Source organism: Cajanus cajan, chromosome 2 (genome assembly GCF_000230855.2).
Source record: "Cajanus cajan strain Asha chromosome 2, NIPB_CcT2T_4, whole genome shotgun sequence".
Lineage (NCBI taxonomy): Eukaryota > Viridiplantae > Streptophyta > Magnoliopsida > Fabales > Fabaceae > Cajanus > Cajanus cajan.
In genome coordinates this window covers 10,225,189-10,252,339 of record NC_138518.1, presented here as the reverse complement: position 1 = coordinate 10,252,339, position 27,151 = coordinate 10,225,189, and the positions used below count along the sequence as shown (strand labels likewise).

The 27,151-nt window shown below is 35.0% G+C and overlaps 2 protein-coding genes and 1 long non-coding RNA gene across 4 annotated transcripts; all 3 read left to right on the top strand.

The window, feature by feature from the left end:
- Nucleotides 1-1,136: 1,136 nt before the first annotated feature.
- Nucleotides 1,137-9,457, top strand: LOC109815427 (anthocyanin 5-aromatic acyltransferase). Its single transcript, XM_083069382.1, has 3 exons — nt 1,137-1,536; nt 1,974-2,016; nt 8,586-9,457. Exons 1-3 carry the CDS (start codon nt 1,259-1,261, stop codon nt 9,183-9,185), a joined length of 921 nt encoding a protein of 306 aa, XP_082925508.1. The 5' UTR covers nt 1,137-1,258; the 3' UTR covers nt 9,186-9,457.
- On the top strand, nt 2,873-6,563 carry LOC145954146 (uncharacterized). 2 transcript variants are annotated; one of them, XR_014431306.1, is made up of 4 exons: nt 2,873-2,950; nt 3,107-3,188; nt 3,990-4,061; nt 6,324-6,563. It is a non-coding gene; the product is annotated as an uncharacterized LOC145954146 (long non-coding RNA). The 2 variants fall into 2 exon arrangements; XR_014431305.1 differs by lacking the exon at nt 2,873-2,950 and having other exon boundaries at nt 2,957-3,188.
- A 14,344-nt stretch (nt 9,458-23,801) lies between the features above and the next one.
- LOC145954696 (uncharacterized) lies at nt 23,802-25,787 on the top strand. The gene has a single exon (XM_083069381.1). It carries the CDS (start codon nt 23,802-23,804, stop codon nt 25,785-25,787), a length of 1,986 nt encoding a protein of 661 aa, XP_082925507.1.
- Nucleotides 25,788-27,151: the final 1,364 nt, after the last annotated feature.

The following is a 27,151-nucleotide window of genomic DNA, read 5'->3' as shown; positions in this document are numbered from 1 at the left end:
AATGTATACAAATCGTTCAAGTCCTAGACGTTTTTACTATTATAATCTCTTAGGACAAACTTCAATGACATTGACATTTTTTCATTCTTTCTTTCACATGTGTACAGTACGTTTTGTTGTTTTTTTCTTATCTTACTTATTTTTATTTATTGTGGTCAAAATGCTCTACTTATTTCATATCCAACCATTACCATGAAAGTAGATTTTTTATCATAGATTTTTCAAAAATTGTGCGGCCTTAATTTTTTTTATATTTATAATAAAATTTTAATTAACATATGAGATAAAAATGAATTAGGATGACGCGCACTTGAAAAATGAGGTGATCATTTAGTAAATTAAAATAACGAATTTTTATTTTTATCATCGCAATATTTCTTTATTTTCATATTTTTAAAATTTATAAATATTATTTTTAATCATGAAAATAAATAAATTTATTCTTTTAAAATACTCAAACAAATATTTTAAGGTTTGGAAGTAAAGTTTACTTTAAAAATCTATAATCTTTTCTAGAAGATTTACATACCAAAAATGTATCACTTACATTTGTACACAATAATTTAAGAACATTAATAAAAACATTAATGATGATCCATCCATATATAAGTAGAAAAAAAATTATTATTTAAATATATTTTTAATCTTTTTAAAACGAGTGATCAAGTTTTGATTTTAGTTTTGATAAAAAAAAAATATTTATCTTTCATCCTCCCAAATTTATAATTATTTTTAATCAATATGAAATTATTAAATTTTTTTTTAGTCCTTATAATTTTTTTTTCAAATTTTCATCTCTTTAAAATCTAAATACACTATTTTTAATTAATCTTTAATGATTATTTTAAGATAAATAATAACATTTATTTTAAAAATTTATAATAAAAAATTAGAGATGCAAAACATCTACATTATAGCATTAACAGTTGTAGATAACATTTAAAATGATCACTTAATTTTTTTATAAAATCTAGAGAATAAAAATAATAATTGTAATTTTATAAAATAAAAATAATTTTATAATGATTAAATCAAAATTTACTAATTTTAAAATAATTAAAAATATATTTTAAAAAAAATTAAATATCAGTAATAACTTAAAAATGTAAACTTAAAATAGAAAAGTTTTAAACATTAATGAAAAGTGATGCAGTAAGCAGCTACAAATTTAACTTCAGAGGTCTCCTTGGCGGCTCCACCCTATAAAAAGTAGTTGGATGATCCTGCATGATTGCTTCTCCTCCATTCCTTTGGAACCATGATGACGCAACCATCAGCAGCACCGTTCAAAGTAATCCAAGTTTGTTCAGTTGCACCGCTTGAGGCACCAAAAACAACCCCTTCCACCACCGTGGCTCCAACCTCTCTCACGCTTACCTTCTTCGACCTCTTATGGCTCCGCTTCCCACCCGCCCAATGTCTCTTCTTCTACTCCTTCCCACACCCAACCTCTTCATTCCTCAACTCCCTTCTCCCCTCTCTCAAACACTCTCTTTCTCTCACTCTCCAACACTTCCTCCCACTACTAGAAATATAGTATTTTTCTACAAAATTTTATGCAAAAAAATATTCCCATGAAATTGCTACGAAAATTTCTACCAAAAAAGAATTTTCAAGAAATTGTTATGAGTATTTTTGTGACTTTGACTTCGCAGAAAATTCTTACAAAATTTTCTACCAAAATTATTAATTTTATGATTTTTTTTGCCAATAAAAATTTCTAGAAAAAATCGCAGGAATCTCCTTCAAATTTTATTTAGAATATAAATTTGCAAGAAATGTTAAATTTTTAAGTAATGTCAAAATATGTTTTCTGTAATTTTTCTTATAAATTAAATTAGCAGGAAAATATATTTAATTTAATTTATTTATTTATAGTTTTTTTTATTAATTTAAAAACTAAAAAAAAATTAAAATTCAACTAATTATCTATCGCACCCACAAGAAACCCACACACAGCATGTTGTGTACAGTATGAAACACGAGAAATCCTGTAACAAGTCCCACATCGGGGAGGTCTCCTTACCAGGGAGGCCTTATAAGGCGGGAGGTTCTCCAACCTCTTGGGCCGGCTTTTGAGGGATGGTTCCCCTCCTTGGCCTTATGCTCGTTACAATGGTGCTTTCATTGAGAGCCAGCCAAATCGAGAAGGGCTACCCACGGAGGGTTCTGACCACCGGAGGGTTCTGACCGGCAAGGGCCGAGTGAAGTACCGGTGAGTAAAGTACCGTGGAGTGCAGCCATCGAAGACGCTGGCTTTCGAAGGGGGTGGTAATGTAACAAGTCCCACATCGGGGAGGTCTCCTTACCAGGGAGGCCTTATAAGGCGGGAGGTTCTCCAACCTCTTGGGCCGGCTTTTGAGGGAGGGGAAGGCGGGAGGTTCTCCAACCTCTTAGGCCGGCTTTTGAGGGATGGTTCCCTCCTTAGCCTTATGCTCGTTACAAATCCACTGCACCGTACTCACCGCCTATGAAACTCATCGTACCCACTGCTTAGAGAAACACGAGAAACCCACCGCACCGCACTGCATACAAATCCACCACGTAGAGAAACTCATTCCTCCGTCACCTCTTAAGATCGTTCCTCCGTCACCTTTTAGATCGCATCACACCAGTGACTTGCTCAAGTAAATATAATGATTTTCTTTTGATTTTGCGGTGATTTATTTACTCTTTTCGTGCTTCTTCGTTGTAATTTGTAATTTATCTTATTTCGAATTCTATGTATCTTCGTAGGTTAAAGAAGAAGACAAACTCTCCTTTTGTTTTGTCTCTCATTTTCCTAATTCTTCTCTCTACTAGGGTTTATATGTTTCCTTTTACCAAGATTTTGGTTGTTCTACTCTGTGTAGTGTAATTGGTTTTTTACTTTACTAATTTTCAGGTCAAGGAATGTTTTGAATGAGCATGCAACTGATAATACAAAGGAGATTGATTCTACAGTTAATGAGTAGTATTTCTCTCATGCAGTTTCTCATTCTCTTTTTTCTTTTTCTTTTTTCGAAATCATTCTATAGTTGAAAAATTGTGTGCCCTCTATAAAGGTACATGTACTGTAGTTTGCTTATGTGCATGTATGTTCGATTGTCTTATTTGTGGTTTGTAGATTAAGCCTCTGGTGGAACCAACGAAGGATATTATAAAAGAGACTAGAATAAAGTACTCTTGGCATGATTTTGTCTCTAAAAGTAAGCACTGGTGTGATTGTGTTTTGGCATTGTTAATGGAAGATTTTTCTCCTCTTCTGTAGATTTTGCATGTTTATTCACTTCTAGACATCAATTTAAGCTTTCCAATCTGTAAACAGTGACACATAATGTTTGATTACTAGTTTCCTATAGCTGAATAATAGATGCAATTATTTTTGAGCTTGTTTCAAAATAATGTTTCAGTAGATATTACTTGCAATTGGCGAAGCTTTTTCCATACCATTTTTGAATTGTCATTTCCCCGCATGTGCTGCCCCAAATAATCTCATCTATATTGTCATAGAATTGTTTGTCTCCTCCAATATTTAAAGTTGGTGATTTAACATGTTTATCACTAGTTATGTTTAGACACTTTCAGATTCCGAAAAGGTTGGAATATACAGGCTTCAATTTAGGATTCTTTGCTCCAACTATACTGCATAATTTGCATTAACAGAGTCTTGATTATTTAGTTGAAAATAGAGGACCTGTTGAACTTTAGTAACACAGATTTCTTTTTGCCTGAGTAACTTCTAGGGCAGATATGCATTTGTGTTGAAATATATTCCCAACTGAGAGAGGTTTGATAACTTGGTGATTCAATCCATCCACACAAACCAAAACATAGAAGTCTAGTTAAAATAAGTTTGAGAGTGAATATATAGCTTTTAGGTGATGTGTAAAAACACAATGGTGTCCTTAATAATTTGGATAATCAATTTATTCAACAGTTTGTCCGCTACATCACCAAAATTCATGGTTCTTGAGGCTGTTTTGGATTGTGTTCTTGTTACATTTCAGATTAAGTGAGATTCAGTGGGCTGCTTTTGTTCTACTCACTGCTGGGTGCACGACAGCTCAGTTGAATTCAAAGTAAGAATAATTCACGCCTAACTTGTGGCCATCACTTGTGTATTTGTATGTTCCCATGACTGTTGTATATATGTTTTCTAATAATGAACGTGTTAATGAAATTTTTATGTACAAGTTGTAATGTAACAAATGAATCATAAATGATAGGTTGGTGTCGTAGCAAGTGTGACTACTAGATCTTTGATATTACAGTAACAGCTTACTGTAATGTAACAAATGAATCATAAATGAAATTTTTATGTACAAGTTAAATCTTAATTCTTAATAATTATATCATAAACTAAATCTGTTCCCATCTTATCAAGAAGAAGATTTAATTATATTACAATATGTTGATATAATTATACCTAAATCTTAAGCTGTCAAGCTAACTAAATTTGTTCCCATCTTATCAATAAGAAGAAGTTTTGGGATCTAGATGACTTTAGTTTATGATAAGATTCTTAATTCTTCAATAAATTTTATAATTAATATATTTTATTTTAGTTTATAAGCACTTGAATTAGGCATTTTAAGATGTAGGTGGATTACTATTAGCTAGTTCCATTATTAGTTGCTTTTAATTACTATTATTATTAGATATAAGGAATATTCAATTATATTCCTTATAAGTTGTATGTCTAATTTTATTGTTTGATTCATGTTTCTTAGTCATTTTGGAGTCAAGCTGAAAATGGAAATGGCCACTTATCGAGCATGGATGTATAATAGACTTCTTCCTGGTCGAAGGGGATATACAACTGAGTTTTTAAATGGCCTTGAAGAGTTTATGGCTATTGCTCGGAAAAAACCAGTTTATTTGAGTGAAGGAAAAATAAGGTGTCCTTGTAAGTCATGTAAAAATGAGGCTTATTTAACCCTAGATGAAGTGAATGTTCATATTCTTTAAAGAGGATTTACACCTAGATATTGGTATTGGACATCCCATGGAGAGAGAATCCCTCGTACAAACGTTGATGTTGATATGCATTCAGTTTCTAGCAGTAGTCAACAATGGGGTTATGGAGATGTTAATAGACATCAAGACATGGTATTTGATGCTACTGGTCTTAATCATGAGCAACAAAATGAAGAGGAACATCCAAATATGGAAGCTGCCAAATTTTACGAAATGTTGAATTCAGCTCAACAACCATTATGGCCAGGATGTGAAAATACATCTGAGTTGTCTGCAGCTATTACAATGTTGAGTTTAAAATCTAAGCACAACATGTCACAAGCTTGTTTTAATGATGTGATGAAGTTTATGAAAGAGTCAAGCCACCCTAAGAATTTCATTCCTTTCAATTTTAGGGAAACAAAGAAACTTGTAGTAAGGCTCGGTTTATCGAGTAAAAAAATAGATTGTTGCATTAATGGGTGCATGTTGTATTACAAAGATGATAGTACTTTGAAGGAATGCAAATTTTGTGAAGAGCCTCGATATAAAGCACGCAATGCACACAAGAAAAATTCAAAAGATGTTCCCCAAAAAAGATTGCATTATTTGCCGCTCATCCCTAGACTACAAAGGTTATATGCTTCTGTGAAAACTGCTGAGCACATGAGATGGCATTATGAAAATCGTAGGGAAGAAGGTGTGTTGTGTCATCCTTCAGACGGGAAAGCTTGAAAACACTTTGACCATTTGTATCCTGAATTTGCCAATGAACCTCGAAATTTTAGACTTGGCTTATGTGCTGATGGATTCACTCCTTTTAACCAACTAGGAACACAATATTCTTGTTGGCCAATAATTGTAACACCATATAACCTACCTCCAGAACTTTGTATGATGACTCCATATATGTTTCTAACCTTGATCATTCCAGGTCCACATAATCCAAAAGGCAAAATTGATGTGTATTTGCAACCGTTGATAGATGAATTGCAACAATTATGGAATGATGGTGTGATAACATATGATGCTTCAAAAAAACAAAATTTTCAATTGAAAGCTGCATTGATGTGGACAATAAATGATTTTCCTGCTTATGTGATGTTGTCTGGGTGGAGTACAACTGGAAAATATGCATGTCCAGTATGCATGAAAAAAACAAAAGCTTTTAGACTGGATAAGGGAAACAAATTGTCTTGGTTTGATTGTCATCGCCAATTTTTACCTCTCAATCATATTTGATTTGTGTCTTGAATGCAATAGATTAAATCTTTAGTATTTATTTTTTTTCCAACTGTGAGTGTTATTTAATTTAGTAGTTTTTTATGATGACATTGTTATAATGATGTTAAATGAGATCTTGACCTTTTATGTTTATAAATCAGGAACTAACATGGACTGGAATTAGACTGGAAGAGTTTCAGCCATCTTGCTTTGAGAAGGTTATTGTCATTGTTTTGCTTAGTTTTGATTATGATGATAATAGGTTTAAACTTAAAGAGTTCAGGAAAGTTTTGGTCATCCAAATTTGAGAAGGTTCTTGTCATTGTTTAGTTTCTTTACTTGGTTTTGGTTAATAATGTGATGACACACATTATCAAGTACATCATCAATGTTTTACATTCTATGATATGGGTATTGAGTTTATATATCCTTTTCTTTTTAAATAACTTCTGGATGAGTCAATCATGCCAAATGCAATACTTGTTCCTGCACACACATTACAGACGTAGGGAAATATTACCCAAAGCATCAGCTAAAACTAAGGTATTCAGCTGAGTATGACAGGACATCCTGATCTTACAATCACTGGTAGACTGAGCACCAAATTTAGCAAGCCAGTCTACACACTTATTAGCCTCGACTGATATTTTAAAATAAAACTAAAGAGAATACCAAGTTCATCAAACTTGGAAATGATTTGTTGTGTCCTCTACTCATTATGGAACATACTGATGCTCATTTTAAAGTCTGTTAGATGTTAAAGGCTCATTGTGAATGTGTATGTTGATTCATTTGGTTATTGTTGTTCTGATAAGAATAAGAGTTTGATTATCTTGTTACAGGAGTAATTGCTAATTTGCTATTAGTGCAAGAAGTTTATTTATTTTTCTTTTGCTTTCTTTTGATGATGGTTGTACTCTAGTATTGTCTTTTGGTATGGTTTGTGATATTGTTGTATTTTGAAGGCCCTTTTTTTATGTTATCCTTTTTTGTTAGTGTTTCACTGGTTCTCATGTTTGTACACTCTAGAATTATCATATGGTTTCTGGAATTTCACTTCTTAGGAACTTAACTATAGGGGGAATTATTGATTTTCTATATCTTCTTACTTGTTACTCACTGTTAGGGAGAGAATTGTTTCTCATGATAAAGCTGATATTATTGATCTGGGTGAAACTGAAAAATGAATTACAAGATACTATACTCAGACCTGTTACAGAGTATATATAGTGCAATAATTGAGTTCAGATAGATGTGACACTTGTAACTGCCTTTAACTAATTGAATTAGTTAGAGTTATTCCTCACTTATGTAGAGTTATTCAGACACTTGAATTGCTAGAAAATAGAGATGGATATTTTGATAACAGCTTGCACCGCATAGTTAACTGTTTGTGTCAAATTATAAATGGTAAATATGATTAGTGAGTGGTTAAATGCGACAATGAGTTGTCAAAAAAGCTGATAAGTAGCTAGTTCCAATGTGGTTGATGTGAAACCAAAATAAAAGCATGATTGACTCATCCAATGAGTTTATATATTTATTTTTTCGACCAAAAAAAAAAAGAATAGTATAATACTGTTTGCGAGCTGATTTGATTTTTAACTTTAGAACAAAGTTCCGTATTATTGGGCATATAGAACAAAGTTCCGTATTATTGGGCATATACATCCTGTACGGAAGAGTCCTTAGGGTTGGGATGGACCACATAGAAGCAAGTTGATAAAAACCCTTGAGCTTAAGACAGTGGGCCAATTATTTTATGAGTTAAGTTGTTGTTCCTCTTCAATGGTTTACAACTTCAATAAATTCATCCTTACATTATTAAGGCACGTACAAGTGGTTATTAGATATTGACAATAATAACAATTCTTACGCAAAATCACAAACCATTATTTAAATAAATATAAAGAATGAGGTTAATAGTGAAAGTTATAAGAATTGTGAACTTGCATGACATCATAATATTAAAAAAAAATTATAAAAAATTACCTGCGATTTTTCTTAGGAAATTTACTTGCGAATTTGAAATTTTGCAGAAAATTTACCTACAAAATTTTAATTTTGCAGAAAATTTACTTGGGAAATTTTAATTTTGCAAGAAATTTACTTGCAAATTTTAATTTTCGTGGAAAATTTCTTGCAAAAATTTTGTGGATTTTAAAATTTGTAGAATATTTTTTGCAAATTTTTTAAGAATTTTTTATCCACAAGAAAGTTTGCTGCCATTTTTTTTTTACAAGAAAGTTTTCTAGAGATTTTTTTTATTGCAAAAATCATAAGAATTTTTTTATGCGAATTTTGAAATTGGCAAGAAACAATTATCCACGAAGGTATTAGCTGCGAAAATAAATTTGTAGAAAAATTCGCAAATAACTTATTTCCTACAAATTTTAATAAAAAATTCTTAGAAAAATCCTTAGGTAATAGAAAAAATTCTAGTAGTGCAACATGCACAGTGTAAGATGAAAGTGGGTGTTCAGTTGTCAACGTTTTCTGTTACGAGTGCTTATGTGTTGACGTGTTTGCTCAGAGCTAAACAGCCAGCGGAAGATAATGTGTCTTTCGTATTTGCTGCGGACTGTAGATCGCGCTTGGACCCTCCAATTCCTGGAACGTATTTTGGAAACTGCGTTGCGTCCAAAAGGGTTAGGGCGGTGACAAAGAAGTTGGTGGGAAACGATGGGTTTGTTAGTGCTTTGGAGGGGATACGTGAGGTTTTGAATAGTGTGAAGGATGGTGGAGTGCTAAGTGGAGCAGAATGTTGGGTTTCGGAAATGCATGAAAAAGTGGACGGAAGAATTTTCCCTTGTGCTGGATCGCCGCGGTTTGAGGTTTATAGTACTGATTTTGGGTGGGGAAGGCCTAAGAAAGTGGATATGACTTCCACAGACAGAACGGGAGCATTTTCTTTTAGTCAGAGTAGGGATGACAGTGGAGGAGTTGAGATTGGATTGATGTTAGATAAACGTGAGATGGAAGATTTTACTACCTTTTTTGTACAAGGACTTGAAGCCCTTTAAGGTTGAAACTTCACTATTTTGAGGCAACTGTAATTCCATCGCCCTATATTTAAATTGTTGTGTGACATTTGTGAGATCTAAGAGGAAATTGAGAGCATTAGCTTCCTATACCTCTCCTAAAAATTTGTGTCATCAAACTGCAAGCATCTACTGACAATGCTTTGCAGCTACCTTTGGGAGATTCATATTTTATTTGCTGGTTATGATTTCATAACAGTTTGCTTTTGTTGTGTACAATTTGTCTCGTTAAGATTCCTTGAAGTATTGTTTTAGATGTGTCGCTTTCTTAAGGTACCACGGTTACATTATAATTTTCTAACAATATTTTCTTTTTTACATTTGTTAAAGTATTCCTATATATTGAATAAATAGGTTAATTTGCAACATTTTGTTGAAAAATGTTACTATAGATAGACTAATATTTTTTATTTTAATATTATTCTTTTCAATTGTCTTTAAAATTAAAGTCTCTTATCAGGTAAAAAAATGTTATATAAATTATTTTACAATATTTTTTTGAAAAATGTTACTGCAAAAGACTCGAAACCCTAATATGGGACAAAAAAACGGTTGTTCCCAACTTAAAAATCACACATGAACCCTAGTTGGGAATGACCCTAATTGGAAAATTGTACATGAACCCTAGTTGGGAACAACCCTTCCTAGTCAGCCAACCTAGTGTTATTTTGTGGCCCGAAACAATTGTTCCAGTGTTGAAAACAGTTGTTCCTCGTCCCTGGGTGCCTATATAAATGTGCCCAAGGCTCAATCTTCAACACTTCACACACACAGAGCAAACCCTTGTTAGATTCGACTCTCTCTCTCTCTCTCTCTCTTTCTCTCTCTCTCTCTCTCTCTATATATATATATATATATATATATATATATATATTTGAGTCTTTGCAAGACTTTTAGTGAAAGGCTACCAAAAAGTGCTCTTGTACGCATTATTTGAAGAATTCTTCTATTAAAGCTTGCTTCGGAATTTTTTAATTCTCTCTCTTCCTTCCCTTTCCTCTTTATTTATTCTATTTGTAATCCTATGCACATTCAATAAATTGATTATCATGTAGATAGTGGGTTAATATACGTGTTGTAAATTAATATAATGTAAACCATTGTATGATTAATAAAACAAAATGGGGTAAAAAATTAATTATATTTGTCATTATGCTAAATTTATCATAGAGTACTGAATTAGGGTGTTGTGGGGCATCTAACACCTTCTCCACGCGTAACCGACCCTCGTACCTGATTCTGGCCATGAAGGTCGTAATCTACTTTTGAAAATTCTTTTTCTTTTTTTGATGTTTTGAGTAAAATATCAGTGGCGACTCCTTCAAACCTTTTCAAAAATCATCGGTGAAGGATTAGTCCGGTCTTAGGACAGTCCAAAGTCGATGAGATTTTCAAAATGAAGTCCAAACCATTTGTGGACAAGATTAGAATTTTTCGAGTTTCGACAGATGATGACTCCACTAGGGAAGCTAAAAGAGGGTCAAGCCCATTTAACGGTAAATTTAACATAATAAAAAATGATAATTAAAATTTTACCCCTTTTACCTTGTTTGTAAATATTTTTTTTTTAGTATGGCTTTAATATCTGCATGTTTGTTTAAATTAATTATACACTTGTTTGAAATAAACTATACATAAATCCTTGCACAATAAAAGTTTTCTCTATACCCGAGGGAAAGAGAGATGACCATAAGGAGTGGTTGATGTACGACCGACCGTCGAAAAGACCTTAGATGTCCATATGTCGTTGTTGAAAATCACGCTCAAGGTGATAACTGGTTACTCTAACTCGATACTTTGGACAGATCACTGTTGTTTGCTAGTTGACAGCAATAGAGATATTGGATCCCTATAATAAGGGCACCTTGGGGACCTCTAAGACCAGTGAGAACAGTTAGAACCACCTTATATGCTCCTTTCTTTACAGGGACCTTAACCCATGGATTTGAACATGACTGTTCATGGGTGTACGTTGATTGAGCATGTGTGTGTATATTTGTTTGTTTACATTGTTGTTTTCAATAGGAGTAGATTGGAATGTTAAGCAAACAAGTAGATAATAAATAAAAAATTAATAAACTCTTGTACATTCTTAGGCTATCATTTCATTAACATCATATAAGTAGATTTTTTTTTAAAACGAATAAAAAAGAGCCATATCTTTACCATGCATCATCTTTCCTTAGATAACAAAAACATGATAAAGTGTAGGCAAAAAAAAATGTCATACATTTTTAGGCTAGCTCATTACTCCGTTATGCATTTATTTTCCTTAGATTATAGAAGGATTAGGTAGCATTATGCATAGACAGTTAAGAAAGGTGAATGTCTTAAAATATTTCATGCCTATGATAGACAATATATGCGCTCCAAATAGGGATGGCAACGGGGCGGGTCGGCTACGGGTTTCATGATACCCGTCCTCATCCCCGCGAGTTAAATCCATCCCCGTCCCCGTCCCCATACACGTCGGGTATAGATTTTCATCTCCATCCCCGTCCCCGTCGGGTATAGGGTATACCCGTACCCGTCAAATTTTTATTTGTAAAAAATATGATATTTTTAAATTATTTTTTTTTATTATATTATTATTATAATTAGGTTATTTTTTTATCTTATATTATAATAAATAATCACACATAAAAAAATATTAAATTTTTTTAATATAATTAAATTGAAAGTGAGTATTAAATTAAAAATGAGAACGGGTACGGGTACGTGGCGGGTAAGTACATACCCGTACCCGTACCCGATTTAATATATCGAATTTTACCCGTACCCATACCCGGTCAAACCGGGTATTTCCCGTCAAAGTCGGGATGGGTTCAGGTATTACCCGCGGGTACGAGTATGTTTTCCATCCCTAGCTCCAAAGAAAGGCCCAAATCAATTTTGAAAAAATACTATGGTCGGGCCTCCGTTTTGATTAAAAAACATCTATTGAAACAAACCTTCTTGGAATCTAATCTACACAGCTTGCAAAAGCTCATTAGAATGAAAATGTAAAAGAAAGAAACATTCTAAGCAAAAGCAGGGAAAAACTATGAGCTCACTGAGACAAAAGTCTTAAACAAAATGAACGGTGCAAACTTAGGCACTAATAAGGCATGTTTTGCTCAAACACCAGCCACCTAGTGGCTTCTTTAAATTTTTGTAATATTGTCAACATCTATTAAAAAAAATTAAGCATTCACCGATAAACAGATCAATAGAATTGATATTTATCAATTCTTAACTTTCTCTACATTCTGCATTGCATTCATTTAGAGCATATCCTTCCTTGTAAATGAATAAATAGGAATAAAAAGAGAAATTGACATATATATGTTAATCATGGAAAGTAAGCTGCTAGTAATCAAGCCCACACATTAAAGCGGGGCATGCTTAAAAAGGTTAAAACTAGTTAAAATCCAAATAGGTAAAGGGTAAGGAACATAGAAATAGTTAATGATCGAGACGCCAAGTCCTCTCCCATACGACAAAGATTAAAGTTATGTCGTGAGTCTACAATATCCAAACGTCATCAACTAAAGACTCATCCAACATCATCGGGATGGGAGGAATGACTAGGAGTGGACAGATCCACACCTAATAAGCTGTAAGATAAAATCTCCAAAGAGAAGGAGAAGTTCAAAGAAGAAAGGAAAGGAACCTGAGGAGGAGGATGAGTTTCTCAAACACATAAGGTGGAGTGAATAGAGCTTTCTTACCAAGATAATTCCAAAACGAAGAAAAAACATTATGCTTGAAGGCATTGCTTGTTAAGAGCCCGCTAGGATGAAAACTCGCAAAAGGCATTCTAGGCAAAAATTAAGGTAAGAAAAAAGTCTGACATGACAAAGGTCTTAGGCAAAAAAAAAGGCTAAAGATCTCGATAGGATATGTCCTATGCAAAAGTTACGGGTAAAAGAATAATAAAAGAAAAAAAAAAGATGTTTGCTCGAACTGAAAACCAAAAGGCAACTCGAGTATTCCTTCTAAGAAGAAAACTTTATGAAAGTTTTACTTCAAGCTCTATTACCACTCCTGCCTACAATTACCTCCTAGGAAAGGCCATGAAAACATCTAGCTTTTACTACCCTCCATGTTCCACCAGAAAGTCGAGTTAATGGGGGATGGCAAGCTGATAATGGTCCAGGTTGAAGAGAATTTACTCATCAGTAAACTACTCACCATTTTATACATAGATATGACGAAGGAAGCCCTATAAAATGCTTTTCAAGCACTAAAGATTTTCCATATTAAAAGAGTCTCAAGCAACAAAAGCTTAAGTAGCACAGATGTTGTCCAAGAAGGGTTACTAGCCAGGACAAGGGCTAGGTGAAGACACCCAAAGGGTAACTAGGCCACCTAACTTCCATAACAATCCAAGGCGACAGGGGTATAGGATATGAACCAGTTACCATCTTCAAGGGAGAAAAAGTCGAGAAATCTCCCTTAGCATCAAAACTTTTAGAAGAGTTGGTATTCAGATAGCCAAAGGTTCAACTCTGAATGTACCGAACCCCTATAAGGGGCATCTTCCTTTTTCTCCTATGTGCATGAATAACGAACTCGGGGCATGCCCAGGCCCTCGAGCTACGTTAAATGGACACGTAAATTGAGATATTATTTTAATGCCATACATCTTTCTATTTCATTTCTTTTCTCTCTCTAAAACGTCAAATCTAGGCCCTACTAACAAACCCACAATGAGCAAGCATATTCGAAATATGGATGCCATTGGAACAATAACTTGAAATAAGCTAAAACCAATAAAACTCACCCCTCACAAGCCTGGAGAGGCTACCTAAGAATATTCAACCCTGGCCTGAAGAAGCTCCCTAAAAATACTCACCCCATGGATGGCTGAATCCTCAATGCCAGTCCAGCCTGGAGAGACTAAGCTCAAAAGATACTCACTTCACAACAAACTTGAAGAATCTCTAATCACAAGACAAGAAACTGAGGGTCAGAACGAAACGTTCACGTCTTTACCTACTTTTGGAAAATGTAGTCTCAATGTCTTACTATCCAGAGGATAAGCAAAGATGAAACCGAACTCACCCGACTAGAAGAAGCAACACGGAGCTCTCACACCTCATTCATCCTATATGAAGATAGGAAGTCGAAGGTCCAGACGAAACATCTACATCTTTAACCACCTTTGGAAAATGCAGTCTCAACGCATTACTATCCAAAGGACGAACATAGATGCAAACAAACTCACTTGGCCAGAGGAAATAGCTTGGAGCACTCACGCCTCGTTCACCCTTATGAAGATAAGAAGCCGAAGATCTGAATGAAAAGTCTACATCTTTACTTGCCTCTAGATAAAGCAATATCTTGTTATCCAAAGGACAAGTAAATAGGGGCAACTGTATAAACCAGATTTAAGGGCAGTTGTGTGACATGCATCATGTGCATATATGACTCTAGGTGTGCCGCTTAGACCGCATGCTAGTGATGTACACTACAAGAAAAATGTAAATTACCGACGGATAATTTCTGACGGATACAAATCCGTCAGAAAATTTATATTTTCGACGGATTTTATTGATGGAAAAAAAATTCGTAGGAAAAGTTATATTATTGACGGATAATTTCTGATGGATACAAATTTGTCAAAAAAATTATATTTCTAACAGATATATCCGTCAATAATTTCTGACGGATTTATCTATTGGTAATTTTCAACATATATAAATCTGTCAAAAAGTTTATATTTATGATGAAAAAATTTCGTAGGAAAAGTTATATCACTTATTGAATAGTTTTGACAAATTTTTATTTGTTGAAAATGTAAGAATTTTTTATGAAAATTGAAAATCATATATTAAAAAAATTAATAAAATTTTAAATATCTATATATATATATATATATATATATATATATAGAGAGAGAGAGAGAGAGAGAGGAGAATGAATCAAATGACTTACAAAGTAATTATTGGTAAAGTTACTCCACTTAATTTCATCGATCCAATTGTTAAATTAAAAGTTATTAAATTTTACTAATAATTAATATAGAAAAAATTGATTAGCTTTGGAATAAATTATTGGCTAACAATATAGTTGAAAAATTAAATATTTTAAATTATTTAACTAGAATCTTGTTGACAATTTACTATATGATCTTTATATATTTGTATAACTAATATCTGGTTTTAAATTTGATATAAGAATATTATGATATAATTAGATAAGCTTTTAAATTAGTATTTTATTAATGGTTGATAATTAGAAAATAAAACAAGGATTAACACATTTTTTGAATTTTATATCTTATATTTAAGATAAATAAATATATTGTTAATTATTAATAATTTATTTAAAATGTTAAAATTTAATTTATAAGTATGTAATAAATAAATATTTATAATTTTATAAATTATATTATCATTATAAATTATAAATTAATATTTTAAAATATATAAATTATTATTTAAACTTTTAAAATTTATAATAAATAATTTAAATTGTATCATAATATTAATTTTAAATATAAATAAGTAGATTGTAATTATAAAAGTAAGTATATATATATATATATAAAGATTAATTATATATAATGTAATTATTATTATTGGTAATATAATTATTATATATTATTATATTTTTATAATAGTCCAGACACACCGGAATGAGAGGGATCCAAAGATAGTACAAGTATGAGATTGTACAGTTAAAGATAACTTAAATAAACTAATTTTTACTACGTATACTGATAACATGCATCTACTTTTCAATAACTTATCTTCTCAGAACTCTATAGTTAAGTGTGCTTGACTTGGAGTAATATAGAGATGGGTAACCTTTTGGAAAGTTTTCCAAAAAATTTTGTAAGTAAGGACAAAACACGCTGAAAAGTGAAGTGTCGTGAAATAGAACTCTTGAGAGACCAAATATGAAGGGTGTTACATTAATAAATTTATTAAAATTAAACAGAAATTTTTTGATGGATTTATCCGTCGGAATCACATAAAGATTTCAAACAATTTCTGACGGATATATCCGTCAAAAATTTATGACGAATAATTACCTATGGATATATCTATGGAAAATTTCTAACGAATTTTTTTTTCGACGTTTCTTTTTTCGATAGATTTGTATTTGTCGAAAATTCTCTATTTCCAACGAATATTCCTTTTTACCGACGGATTATGTCTGTAAAAAATTTGTGTTTTTGTTATGGTGGTATTGAGCTATTCCAGGTGTACCACTTAGGTTGCATGCCAGTGATGAAATGAGTTATTCCAGGTGTGCCACTTAGGTCGCATGCCAAAGATGTATTGAGTTATTCTAGGTGTACCTTGGGTCACTAGTGATGTATTGAGTTATTCCAAGTATGCCACTTAGGCCGTATGCTAGAGATGTATTGAGCTATTCCAGGTGTGCTTTGGGTCACCAGTGCTGTATTTATGAATGAACGTGATGGAAGCGACTTGGAGAAGTGATTGGTGTTCATCCTCAAGCTCCATCTAATGTCCAATCTAGCTCTTGGAAGTTCTTCAAGGTTGATAATGGCAGAAGCAAAGCAATCTTCAAAGCTTGTTATAAGCCACACTTGATGGCTCGGTTCTTCTTGAAGGAAAAGAAGAAAGAGGAAACCAAGGCACAAAGGAGAAAGTCCTTTTTGAAGGTTCCTAAGGGAGAGAGTTTCTCCACGGTTTTGGCTCTTGGAATAGAGAATTTTGAGTGAAAATTCTGTTCATTAACATCCAAAAGTGTCTACAAATGAAAGTTTTAGAAATATATAGTAGGTAGCTTGTGGAGGAAGTTAAGCTTAACCATGGTTCAAGTGAACCATGGTTGGCTTGGCTTGACCATCCACCTTAGTTTAGGAGGCTTGTGGAGCAAGCTTCTATCTTAGCTTGCTTGGGAAGCAAGCTAAGTTAGAAACTTGTAGCACAAGCTTCCTAAGGCTTCAAGTGAAGAGAAGAAATTCCAGCCAAACAAGGAGCTAGGCGGCCTTGACTAGTTTTGCTCACTTTAATTATTACAAAATTGTTGATTTGGTTTAGTTAGGTTCATCAAAAAATTATGAGACCTAGCTAAATCAAATTCTTGAAAAATATGGAGCAAAACACGTCCAATATGTAAAAATTTTTCTAAGCCCAATTCTGGCCCAATTCATAATCACACTCTTAAGCCTTGCTATTTGCCACCCCCACTTCTACTACTAAAAATAGAAAAAGAGCGACCTTCAATATAAGGTCAAATGGAGTAAAAGTCTCCAAAGAACCTACTCTAAATTCCCTATACAATGATCTATAAAAAGGAAACAAAGTGCCTCACAAATACAAAGGCAAAATAAACCTATACAAGTAACTACTATATTTACAAACATATGAAAAGGTCTTCAAAATCATCTCATTCCTCTTGGTTCCTTTAATGTATAACCTCTTAGATTCCTTGGTCTTGGCATATTTCCATCATCCCCTCCCTCTTGAAAAAGATTTGACCTCAAATCTCGAGAGTCTTCATGATGGTCATCCACACCTACAAATATATAATAACATTCATTAGAGGTGACATTGTCAATCAATGAATGTGAAAGGTATATCCTAAGAGGAATCCTTTCATAGAACCTAATAAAGAAATTAATGATACTAGACCTTTTAAAATAATGAATAGGATCCTCTCCTAAACATAGTCTAGGTATATTACTAAACCCTAAGAAAGTGCTAAAACTAAGACTATAACATTCTAAAGACTTAATCCTAACAACTAGAAAATCTTGCCTAAAATACCCTATGTGGTAACCTAGGCATTCTCTAGAAAATAATGAAAATACTACTAGAAAATTTCCTAAGCAATTTTGGATTATATTATTTGTTGGATAGTTATGAAAAGGATTTGTCACAAGGAGCCTTGAGGGCTCATATGTTGTATCCAACAAATAATATATTCCAAGAATTTGGTGTTTTATTAAAACAACTAAGGTAGGAAGAGTCTTACACAAAGGAGGGTTATCTACCTTGGGCACCACCAAGGAAGTAGCAAAAGAAGTAGGACTAAGTGAAGTCCACTTCTTCTTCACTAAATCTTGAAGTTGAGATTTTTTTTTCTTTAAAGATAATGGATTTGTGAATCTCCTTTTCAAGACTAGTTGCAGCATGAGGGTAAAAGTTAAGATCTTTATGAATAAAGAGAATATTTTTCGTAGGATTTCTAGTGATAAAGAAATTTTCTTTAATCATAACTCCCTTAGAGGATACAACTTCCTCTTTACTCTTCCCTAAACAAATTGATTTCTTTTTTTCTTTTTCTTTTTTTCTTTTGGTTTTCATTTGTGTTTGATCCGCAACCACTTGTTGAGGTGAGAGAGGATAAAGCACAAATTTATTTGCCTTATGAGTGAAGGTGATTTCATTAGTAAGACCATTGTGTATAGTTTTCTTCTCAAATTGCCATGGTATTCCTAACAAAATATGACAAGCTTCCATTGGTACTATATCACATAAGACTTGGTCTTCATACTTCCCAATGGAAAACTTGACCTTCTCTTGTTGGCTAACTACTATGTCTCCATCCTTATTAATCCATTGTAAATGATAAGGTTGAGGATGTGGCATAGTAATTAAACTCAACTTATTAACTAACCTAGTGCTACAATAGTTGCACCATGTACCACTATCTACAATGAGAGAACATGCTTTATTTAAAACATTACATCTAGTATGAAAAATGTTCTCTCTTTGAGATAAAGTACCACTAGGTTGACTATTAAGGATTCTCCTAAGCATTAGGAGTTCTCCTCCATAAGGATAAATTGACTCCACCTTAAACACTTGAAGTCTTGTTTCATCCTTACTCTCACTTGAAGAGGAACCATTAGGTGGTGGTGCTGAGTAGGTGTTTGGATTGCTAGCTGAGTGTTCAGAGCTTTCTCTCTTCTTCTCCTCCTTCGTTTACTCAAGCTTCTTCTCCGTTCAAGCTTTTCTTTTCTTCCCGGAAGCTCAGAATTCTTCACCAAGGTAAGGGAAGGTAGGTCTTGGCTGGATTGTGTGGAAAATGAGTTTACAAACTCATTTGTAGTCTGATGTTGGATGATTTTGGCTGAGATTGAAGAAATTTGGTTTTCGGGGTTTTCAGGGTTTTGGGTGAAATTTGGGGTTTTTCTTGTTTGATGGTTGCATGCTGAAAATGAGCTGGTTTTCGTGCTGTGTGATGAAAATGTAGTATTTTGGTTGGGTTGCATGTGTATGGATGGCTTGGTTTTGCAGGTTTTGAAGGAAATTTTTGAACTTGGTGAGTTGCTGCTTGGTATCACGCCGGGCGCAGTTCTTGGTGCCGGGCGCGTGACCATCAGAGGACTTTATTGGGTAAGCCTGCCGGGCGCAAGGTTGTGTGCTCCGGGCGAGCTTGAGAATAGGAGCCTCTGGATGGCCCACGCCGAGCGTGGTTTGATCGCGTTGGGCGCGATATCAGTAGGTAACTTAGCTTTTGGGTTGCTGGTGTTGCGCCGGGCGTGACTACGTCTCGCCGGGCGTGGAGACTCCTTGGGAGTCTCTGCCAGGGGTGGCATCGGGCGCAATTGGTATTGCGCCGGGCATGAGACCTTGGGGAGGTCTCTGCCTTCCCTGCACCGAGTGCAGGCTTGGCACGTCGGGCGTGTGAGGCTCTTTGGAGTCTCTGCCTCCTAACATGCCGGGCACAATTGGAATTGCACCGGGCGCATTTGAGCCTTGGTGCTCTCTGGTTGGGCCATGCCGAGTGCGACCATGAGTGCGCCAGGCGCGGATGTGTGTTTCCTCAATATGCTGATATATGCTGATTTTAGCTAAAATTGTTACTGATTGCTGAGCTGAGCTGTTATTAATGAACGTTGTTAAGCTGATTAATAATATTGTTATGCTGTGAGATGTTTATGCTGAATTATGATGTTTAAGTTGTACTGTATAAAGTTGAGTTATGCCGTATGTTGTTAATTTTGTTTTGTTGTGATGTGCTGTATGCTGATATAAGCTGTTGTACAGGCCATAAGGCTGAGCTGTTGTAGGCCGTAAGACTGAGCTGTTGTAGGCCGTAAAGTTGTTGTAGGAGATCTCCGAGCTGATATGCGTGATGACGCATTGTTTGTTTAATGCTATTTTTGCTGAATGATGTGAGTTGTATATGTGATGAGTTGTATGCTGATGTTGTTGAACTAGATGATATGCTGATAAGCTGTAGTTGTGTATAATTTATGTAATTATACTTATGTATGCTGATTCTTTTCACTAGCTTACCCTTTGTTGTTTCCATGTGGTTTGGACTGCAATGATCATACTGTGCATGGGAGCAGAGCAGGGATAGGTTGGTGTCTTGAGGCAGGTTTGTAGCTGACAGATGCAGTGGATGTATTTTGATATTTTGCTGTTTTAGCTACTTAGTGTAGCAATTGGGCTGTATTTTGTACTTTAATTTTTTTTAAGCCCCAGGCTAGACATATTGTATATACTTTATTTGGATATATGTATGTTCTATTTTGCGTGGTGCTGGTGTTGTTTGCTATGTGACGGCTAGACAGGTCGTTATAGAAATTGTACAAAAATTACCTCCAAATAGTAATTTCTTTGATTTTGTTTCGTGCAAAAAAATTCGCAATGAATTTTATAGGAAACTTTCCTGTGAATTTTTTTCGTATGAAAATTTCCTATGAATTTGTTTTGCAGAAAACTTTCCTGTGAATTTTTTTCGCAGAAAAATTTCTTGTGAATTTTAAAATTCCCAGAATCATATTATCCACAAAGGTATTACTTAGAGATAAAATTTCGCAGAAAAATTTGTAAAAACAACTTTTCTTGCGAATTTTTATGAAAAATTCATAGAAAAAGTCACATATAATAAGAAAAATTATAATAGTGAACTAACTATAGTTAGCAAATGTAAAAGGACATATAAATAAAATAAATATTTTTTTTAGTTGAACTCAAATTCTTTTTAAATATAACTAAAGTCTATGCAATATACATGCTAAATATTTATTATAAACACTAAAATTTATAATAATAAAATATACAAATCAATATTATATTTGAATATATAAATTATATTTAAAACTTGTATAAATAGATATTTTAAAACATATAAATTATATTTTAAATTTATGTTAAAAAAATTATATTATATCTCAATATTATTTTATTTATCGATAATATATTTCAAAAATATTAAAATTTAGTTCATAAATAATTAAGATGAATACAAATTGAATTAAATAAAAAGATAAAAAAATTCTTAAAAATTCTCTCATTAAAAAAAATTCATAAAAATACTTTTATGCTAGATAGATACTCATTTAATATATATAAGTTGATTAAAATTTATAATAAATTATATATATATATATATATATATATATATATATATATATATAACTATGCTTGAATATATAAATTATATTTAAAATAAGTATACATAAATATTTTTAATATATGAATAATATTTTAGATTTATGATAAATAATCATTATTGTAACAAAAAAATCTTATAATTTACTTAAGAATATTATTATTTAATTTATAAATAATACTGATAAATAAAAGTCAAATAAAAAAATTTCTAAAAATACTCTAAGATAAAATTTGTGTTTAATATATAAAGATTAATTAATAAGTAAAATATATTTAATTTTTTAACTAAAGAGAAACTTCCTATTTTAAATATAATAAATAAGAAAAATTGGTTTTATTTGCTAATTAAAGTTAGTTGTCATATCCCTATTTTTTCATACTCTTATGAAGTTCTATCCCAAATGAAACGGTTGTAGATTTGCATGCAAAAATAAAAATAAAAAAACTTAACATAATCACTGTCTAAGAAGCAGGAAGTCTCGAAAGGTCCGTTATACTTGATTTGACACGGTATTTGTTGGTGTTTGTGGTTGATGAAGAATATATATATTTGACATCTAATTGTATTTAAGGGTGACATAATTTTTTTTTTAATATGTTGCGATAGTAAAGTTGAAACAAAATGCACCGAGTGCCGGAACCACCAGATGCAGGGGGAGGGGAAGTTCCAAAGGTCTCTTTTCGCGATAAAATGCTAGGTGAGTCTCAGAGTAAAGTTAGGAGGGAGAGGAAGGATTTACTGAAGGAAAAACTGCTGACTATCCAGTTGGAGGAAGGCGATAGGTTACGACCGAAGTGTTTCATTGATAAGACGTTGTTAGCAGAATTAAGGAAACCTTGGCAAGAGGCAGTAATTATTAAACTCCTTGGGAAGACGGTGAGCTATCCGGTAATGCGAGATCGGCTACACGGTATGTGGAAACCCACCGGTGGGTTTGATATGGTGGATTTAGGATACGGTTTCTACGTGGTGAAATTTGACACAGCGATGGATCGAGAGAAAATTATTGCGGGAGGGCCATGGATGATTTTTGATCATTATTTGACTGTGCGGGCTTGGACGCCAGACTTTGTTGCCTCAGAGCAAAGACTGGATCGTACTCTAGCATGGATTCGTTTTCCTGGCCTAGGGATGGAGTTCTATGATGAGAGTGTTTTACTTGCCTTGGCAACAACAGTGGGAAAACCAATCAAGGTAGACCTGACAACATTGGATGCCTCACGAGGTAAATTCGCGAGGGTTTGTGTGGAACTTGAACTTGACAAACCTGTGGTGGGGAAGTTCTGGTTTCGAGAGCGATGGTTTCATGTGGAGTATGAAGGATTACATTTGATCTGCAAAGGATGTGGCCTTTATGGGCATACGGTAGCTTCATGTCCGTCAAAGGGGAATGAGTCGCCGGTGGCTGCACAGGGGGCGTCAGGAGGTGCGGGAGATACAGTATTAGGGAATGCGGTTGTTAACGAGAATCTCGAAATTCCCTCAAATTAGGAAGGTTCCAATCTTTACGGAGATTGGTTGGTGGTCAAACGGGGAAAGCGGGGAGGATCTAAAGGGACTTTATGGTTTGGTGGAAATTCGGGTGACTCTCGTAAAGGGGCAGCGGGGAATCAAGACAAAGGATATGGATCAAATAAGTTTCAAATTTTGCAACAACCAAATGAGGCAGAAATAGATTCGCAAAAGACGTTCAAAAGGAATAAAATACATATGGGGGCCCAGAATGCAAGTAGTCCTCAAGGGACTAAACTGAACAAACGACCACGTGTTGTGGAGGTGGGCGAGGTACAGGATGAAGAGACAGTAGCTTATCTGCATGGGAAAAAGCACATGCACGAGGCGGATTTGACAGAAGACCTTATGACAAAAGGGAATGGAGTAAGTACAAAAGTGAAAGAGGTGGGCATATCGAATGAGAAGGGAAGGCTTTGTAATGAGGCAAAACAAGGTTATGCTTCAACCTCAATGACACCAACAATAGCCGGTAGGAAGAAACTAGGTGGGTTCCAAAATCATAAAAATTTGTATGATGTTGGAATGGGTATGCAGTCGGCGATGCTAGTGGAAGCGATAACCGAAAACCATCTTCGATTTTTGGAAGAACCTCGTTCATCGGAGGCATCTGCGGAAGGGAGGATTAACTTGATTCCGGAAGGAGAGCATATGAATGAAGACGAAGATAGTGCAAGCGAGGGGGAGGACATGGTGCTTGAGACACCAGGTTGATGGGTCTTGACAGGACTTGGATCAGGTCGACCCCTTTTGGTTGAGATAATGATGAGTCAATTTAAAGATTTAACGGTGTTGGCTTGGAATGTGCGGGGTTTTGGTAACAAGCGAAGTCGTGTTCATGTACGTGAGCTTGTTAGGCAATATCGACCAACGATTGTGTTCCTGTTTGAGTTGCATGTGCAGTCGGAGGGTGCTAAGCAGTTTTGGGGGACTTTAGGGTATGAGTATGTGGCAGTGGAGGAAGCACAAGGCCATGCAGAAGGTATTTGGGCTCTTAGAAGGATAGAAGATCCTTGGAATATTATGGTTCACGCATCAATGTACCAATGCATTACGCTATCTATTGAGATGGGAGGTGTTAGCTGGATGCTTTCTGGTGTGTATGGGAGTCCTGTGTTCGCAAGGCGTAAGGCTCTCTGGGAGTTCTTGGCCCACCAGAGATATGGTATCCAAGTCCCTTGGGCACTGATGGGGGACTTCAATGATATTGCATTCCCCTCTGAACAATCTGGCGGTATGTTTTCTCAAGCTAAGGCAAATATGTTTTTGGAGGGGATAGATAAATGTCGATTGTTGGATTTATCGTTCTTTGGTTCAAGTTTCACCTGGCAACGTCGTTGTACGGGAGGCCGCATGGTGTCCCGACGATTAGATAGAGGATTGTGTGATGAAGATTGGAGAAGGGCGTTTCCAGAGGCTTCAGTGGAACATCTAATTCGGCGGCACTCAGATCATAATCCGTTGATTTTAAGATGCTGTCATTGTGTCACAAGTAAGGTGGATCGTCCCTTCCGGTTCCAGGCGGCATGGTGCGTGCATAAAGACTATGAGAAGGTGGTGCAGGGAGCGTGGCAACAAGAAAGGGGAGATGTGTTCAAAGCCCTCAAACTAGTGCAAGAGAAATCAGAACATTTCAATAAGGAGGTTTTCGACAATATTTTTGGAAGGAAACAAGAAATTCAAGCACGTCTAAGAGGAATTCAGAGGTCTCTAGAGAGAATTGATTCTGTAAGGTTACTGAATTTGCAACGTCAGTTACTGCAGGAGTATGAGGAGATATTGTTCGAAGAGGAAACACTTTGGTATCAGAAGTCAAGAGAAAAGTGGATCAAATTGGGAAGTAGGAATACTACTTTTTTCCATATGCAAACTGTTGTGAGAAGAAAGAGAAACCAAGTACATGGCTTATTCCTACAATCTGGAGATTGGTGTACGGAGCCTGTATTATTGAAAACCGAGGCGGTTAAGTATTATCGGAACTTGTTTTGTTCTATCGAAGGGTCGCAAGGTGGGCATGTCCCGTTGGAAGTTGCTAGGCTAAGATTAGATGGATACAATGCTATGATAAGACCAGTTTCTAAGGAGGAAGTGTTTCAGGCTTTGATGAGCATAAAATCATATAAAGCCCCAGGGCCGGATGGTTTTCAAGCGATATTTTATAAAATGTACTGGAATGTGGTTGGAGAGGATGTGTGGAGGCTAGTAGAAGATGCCTTTAGAACTGGTCATTTTGATGAGAGGATAGCAGAAGCTTTATTAGTCCTTATACCAAAGATTGACCACCCAGTAAGAATTACTGAATTTCGGCCAATATCCTTATGTAATGTTGTATACAAGCTGATCTCTAAAGTCATAGTAGCTAGATTACGACCTTATATAGCAGATATGGTGAGCCCTCTTCAAAGTAGTTTTGTTCCTGGGCGAGGGACAGCAGATAATGCGATTGTTCTAAAGGAAGTGTTGCACTACATGGCAAAATCAAAGAAAAAGAAAGGGTCTATGGTACTTAAACTAGACTTGGAGAAGGCGTATGATCGGGTGAACTGGGACTTCCTTAGAGAGACCCTACAACTCTTTGGGTTTCCGGAGGTGATAATTTCTCTTATTATGCATGGGATTTCTTCAACAACCATCTCGGTGCTATGGAATGGAAGCAAGACGGATGCTTTCAAGCCTCAACGCGGGCTCCGACAGGGAGATCCTTTATCACCATATTTGTTTGTGTTGTGTATGGAGAGATTAGGAGCATGATTTCTGAAGAGGTACAACAGGGTCATTGGGAACCTATCTGTATATCTAAAAAGGGCCCTCATATCTCACATTTGTTTTTTGCTGATGATGTACTTATTTTTGCCAAGGCAAAGCAATCGCAGGCCCGGGTAATAAAGAGGGTGCTGCAGGAGTTCTGTAAATTTTCAGGTTTAAGGGTGAACATTGAGAAATCTAGAGGTTTGGCAGGAAGGGCGGTTCCTAGATCCATGGTGGCAGCACTGTCAGAAAGCTTGAATATTATCTTCACGCACAAGTTGGATAAATACTTGGGTTTTAGGTTGACCACTGGGAGAGGTTCAAGGGCGGACTATGCTGGAATTGTTGACCGTGTGACATCAAGACTAGCATCATGGAAAGGGAGACTACTTAATAAACCAGGAAGGGTGACGCTGGTTAATTCTGTTTTGACTTCTCTTCCAACTTATCACATGCAAGTTCAGTGGTTACCGTCGTATGTGTGTGATTATTTGGATAAAGTTAGTCGGGGTTTTATTTGGAAGGGAGGGGGTGATCGGGGTTTGCATATGGTCGGATGGAATCATGTAACCCAGGAAAGGAAGCACGGGGGTCTCGGGGTGCGAATAGCTCGCTTTCAAAATATTGCCATGTTAGGCAAGTTAATTTGGGAACTCCTTCAAGGTAGTCAAAAGCTGTGGGTAAGACTGCTTACAAGGAAATATGTTGGCAATACTAATTTGTTTATGGCAAGTACGAAGCCCGGTTCGAATGTGTGGAATGCAATTAGGAAAGCCATCTCTTGGTTGCAGGAGGGATTTAGTTTGAAACTCGAAAATGGTAAATGCAGTTTTTGGTCGGACCTTTGCCTTTCAAAGATGCCCTTAGGGACGCGTGTCCCATGGATTCATATTAGCGATGCGGAACTAACGGTAGCAGAGGTGTGTGTGGATGGAGTTTGGCAACTTGGAAGGCTTGCGACCCAAATACCAGATGATATTTGTTTGGAAGTCATGGCGGTGTACTGGATGTCATCTGAGAACGTCAGGGATGTTTGGACTTGGAAGACAGAACTGACAGGATTATATTCAGTAAAGAGTGCATATACATGGCTATGTCGACAGCAATCTGATCAGCTTGAGGAAACAAATTGGGCTTGGATTTGGCGAACCTGCTTGCCAGCATCAATTCAATTCTTCTTATGGCAAATTTGCCATGAAGCGTTGCCAACTAGGGAGACACTGGTCCATCGGGGTATCATTGATAATAGTAATTGTCCAGTGTGTAATGCTCAACAAGAAACTCTTTTGCATTGTTTGTTGGAATGCCCGCGAATTGGTGCACTTTGGAATTCACTTGGTTTGTGTCAACCTCACCTACCTACAGAT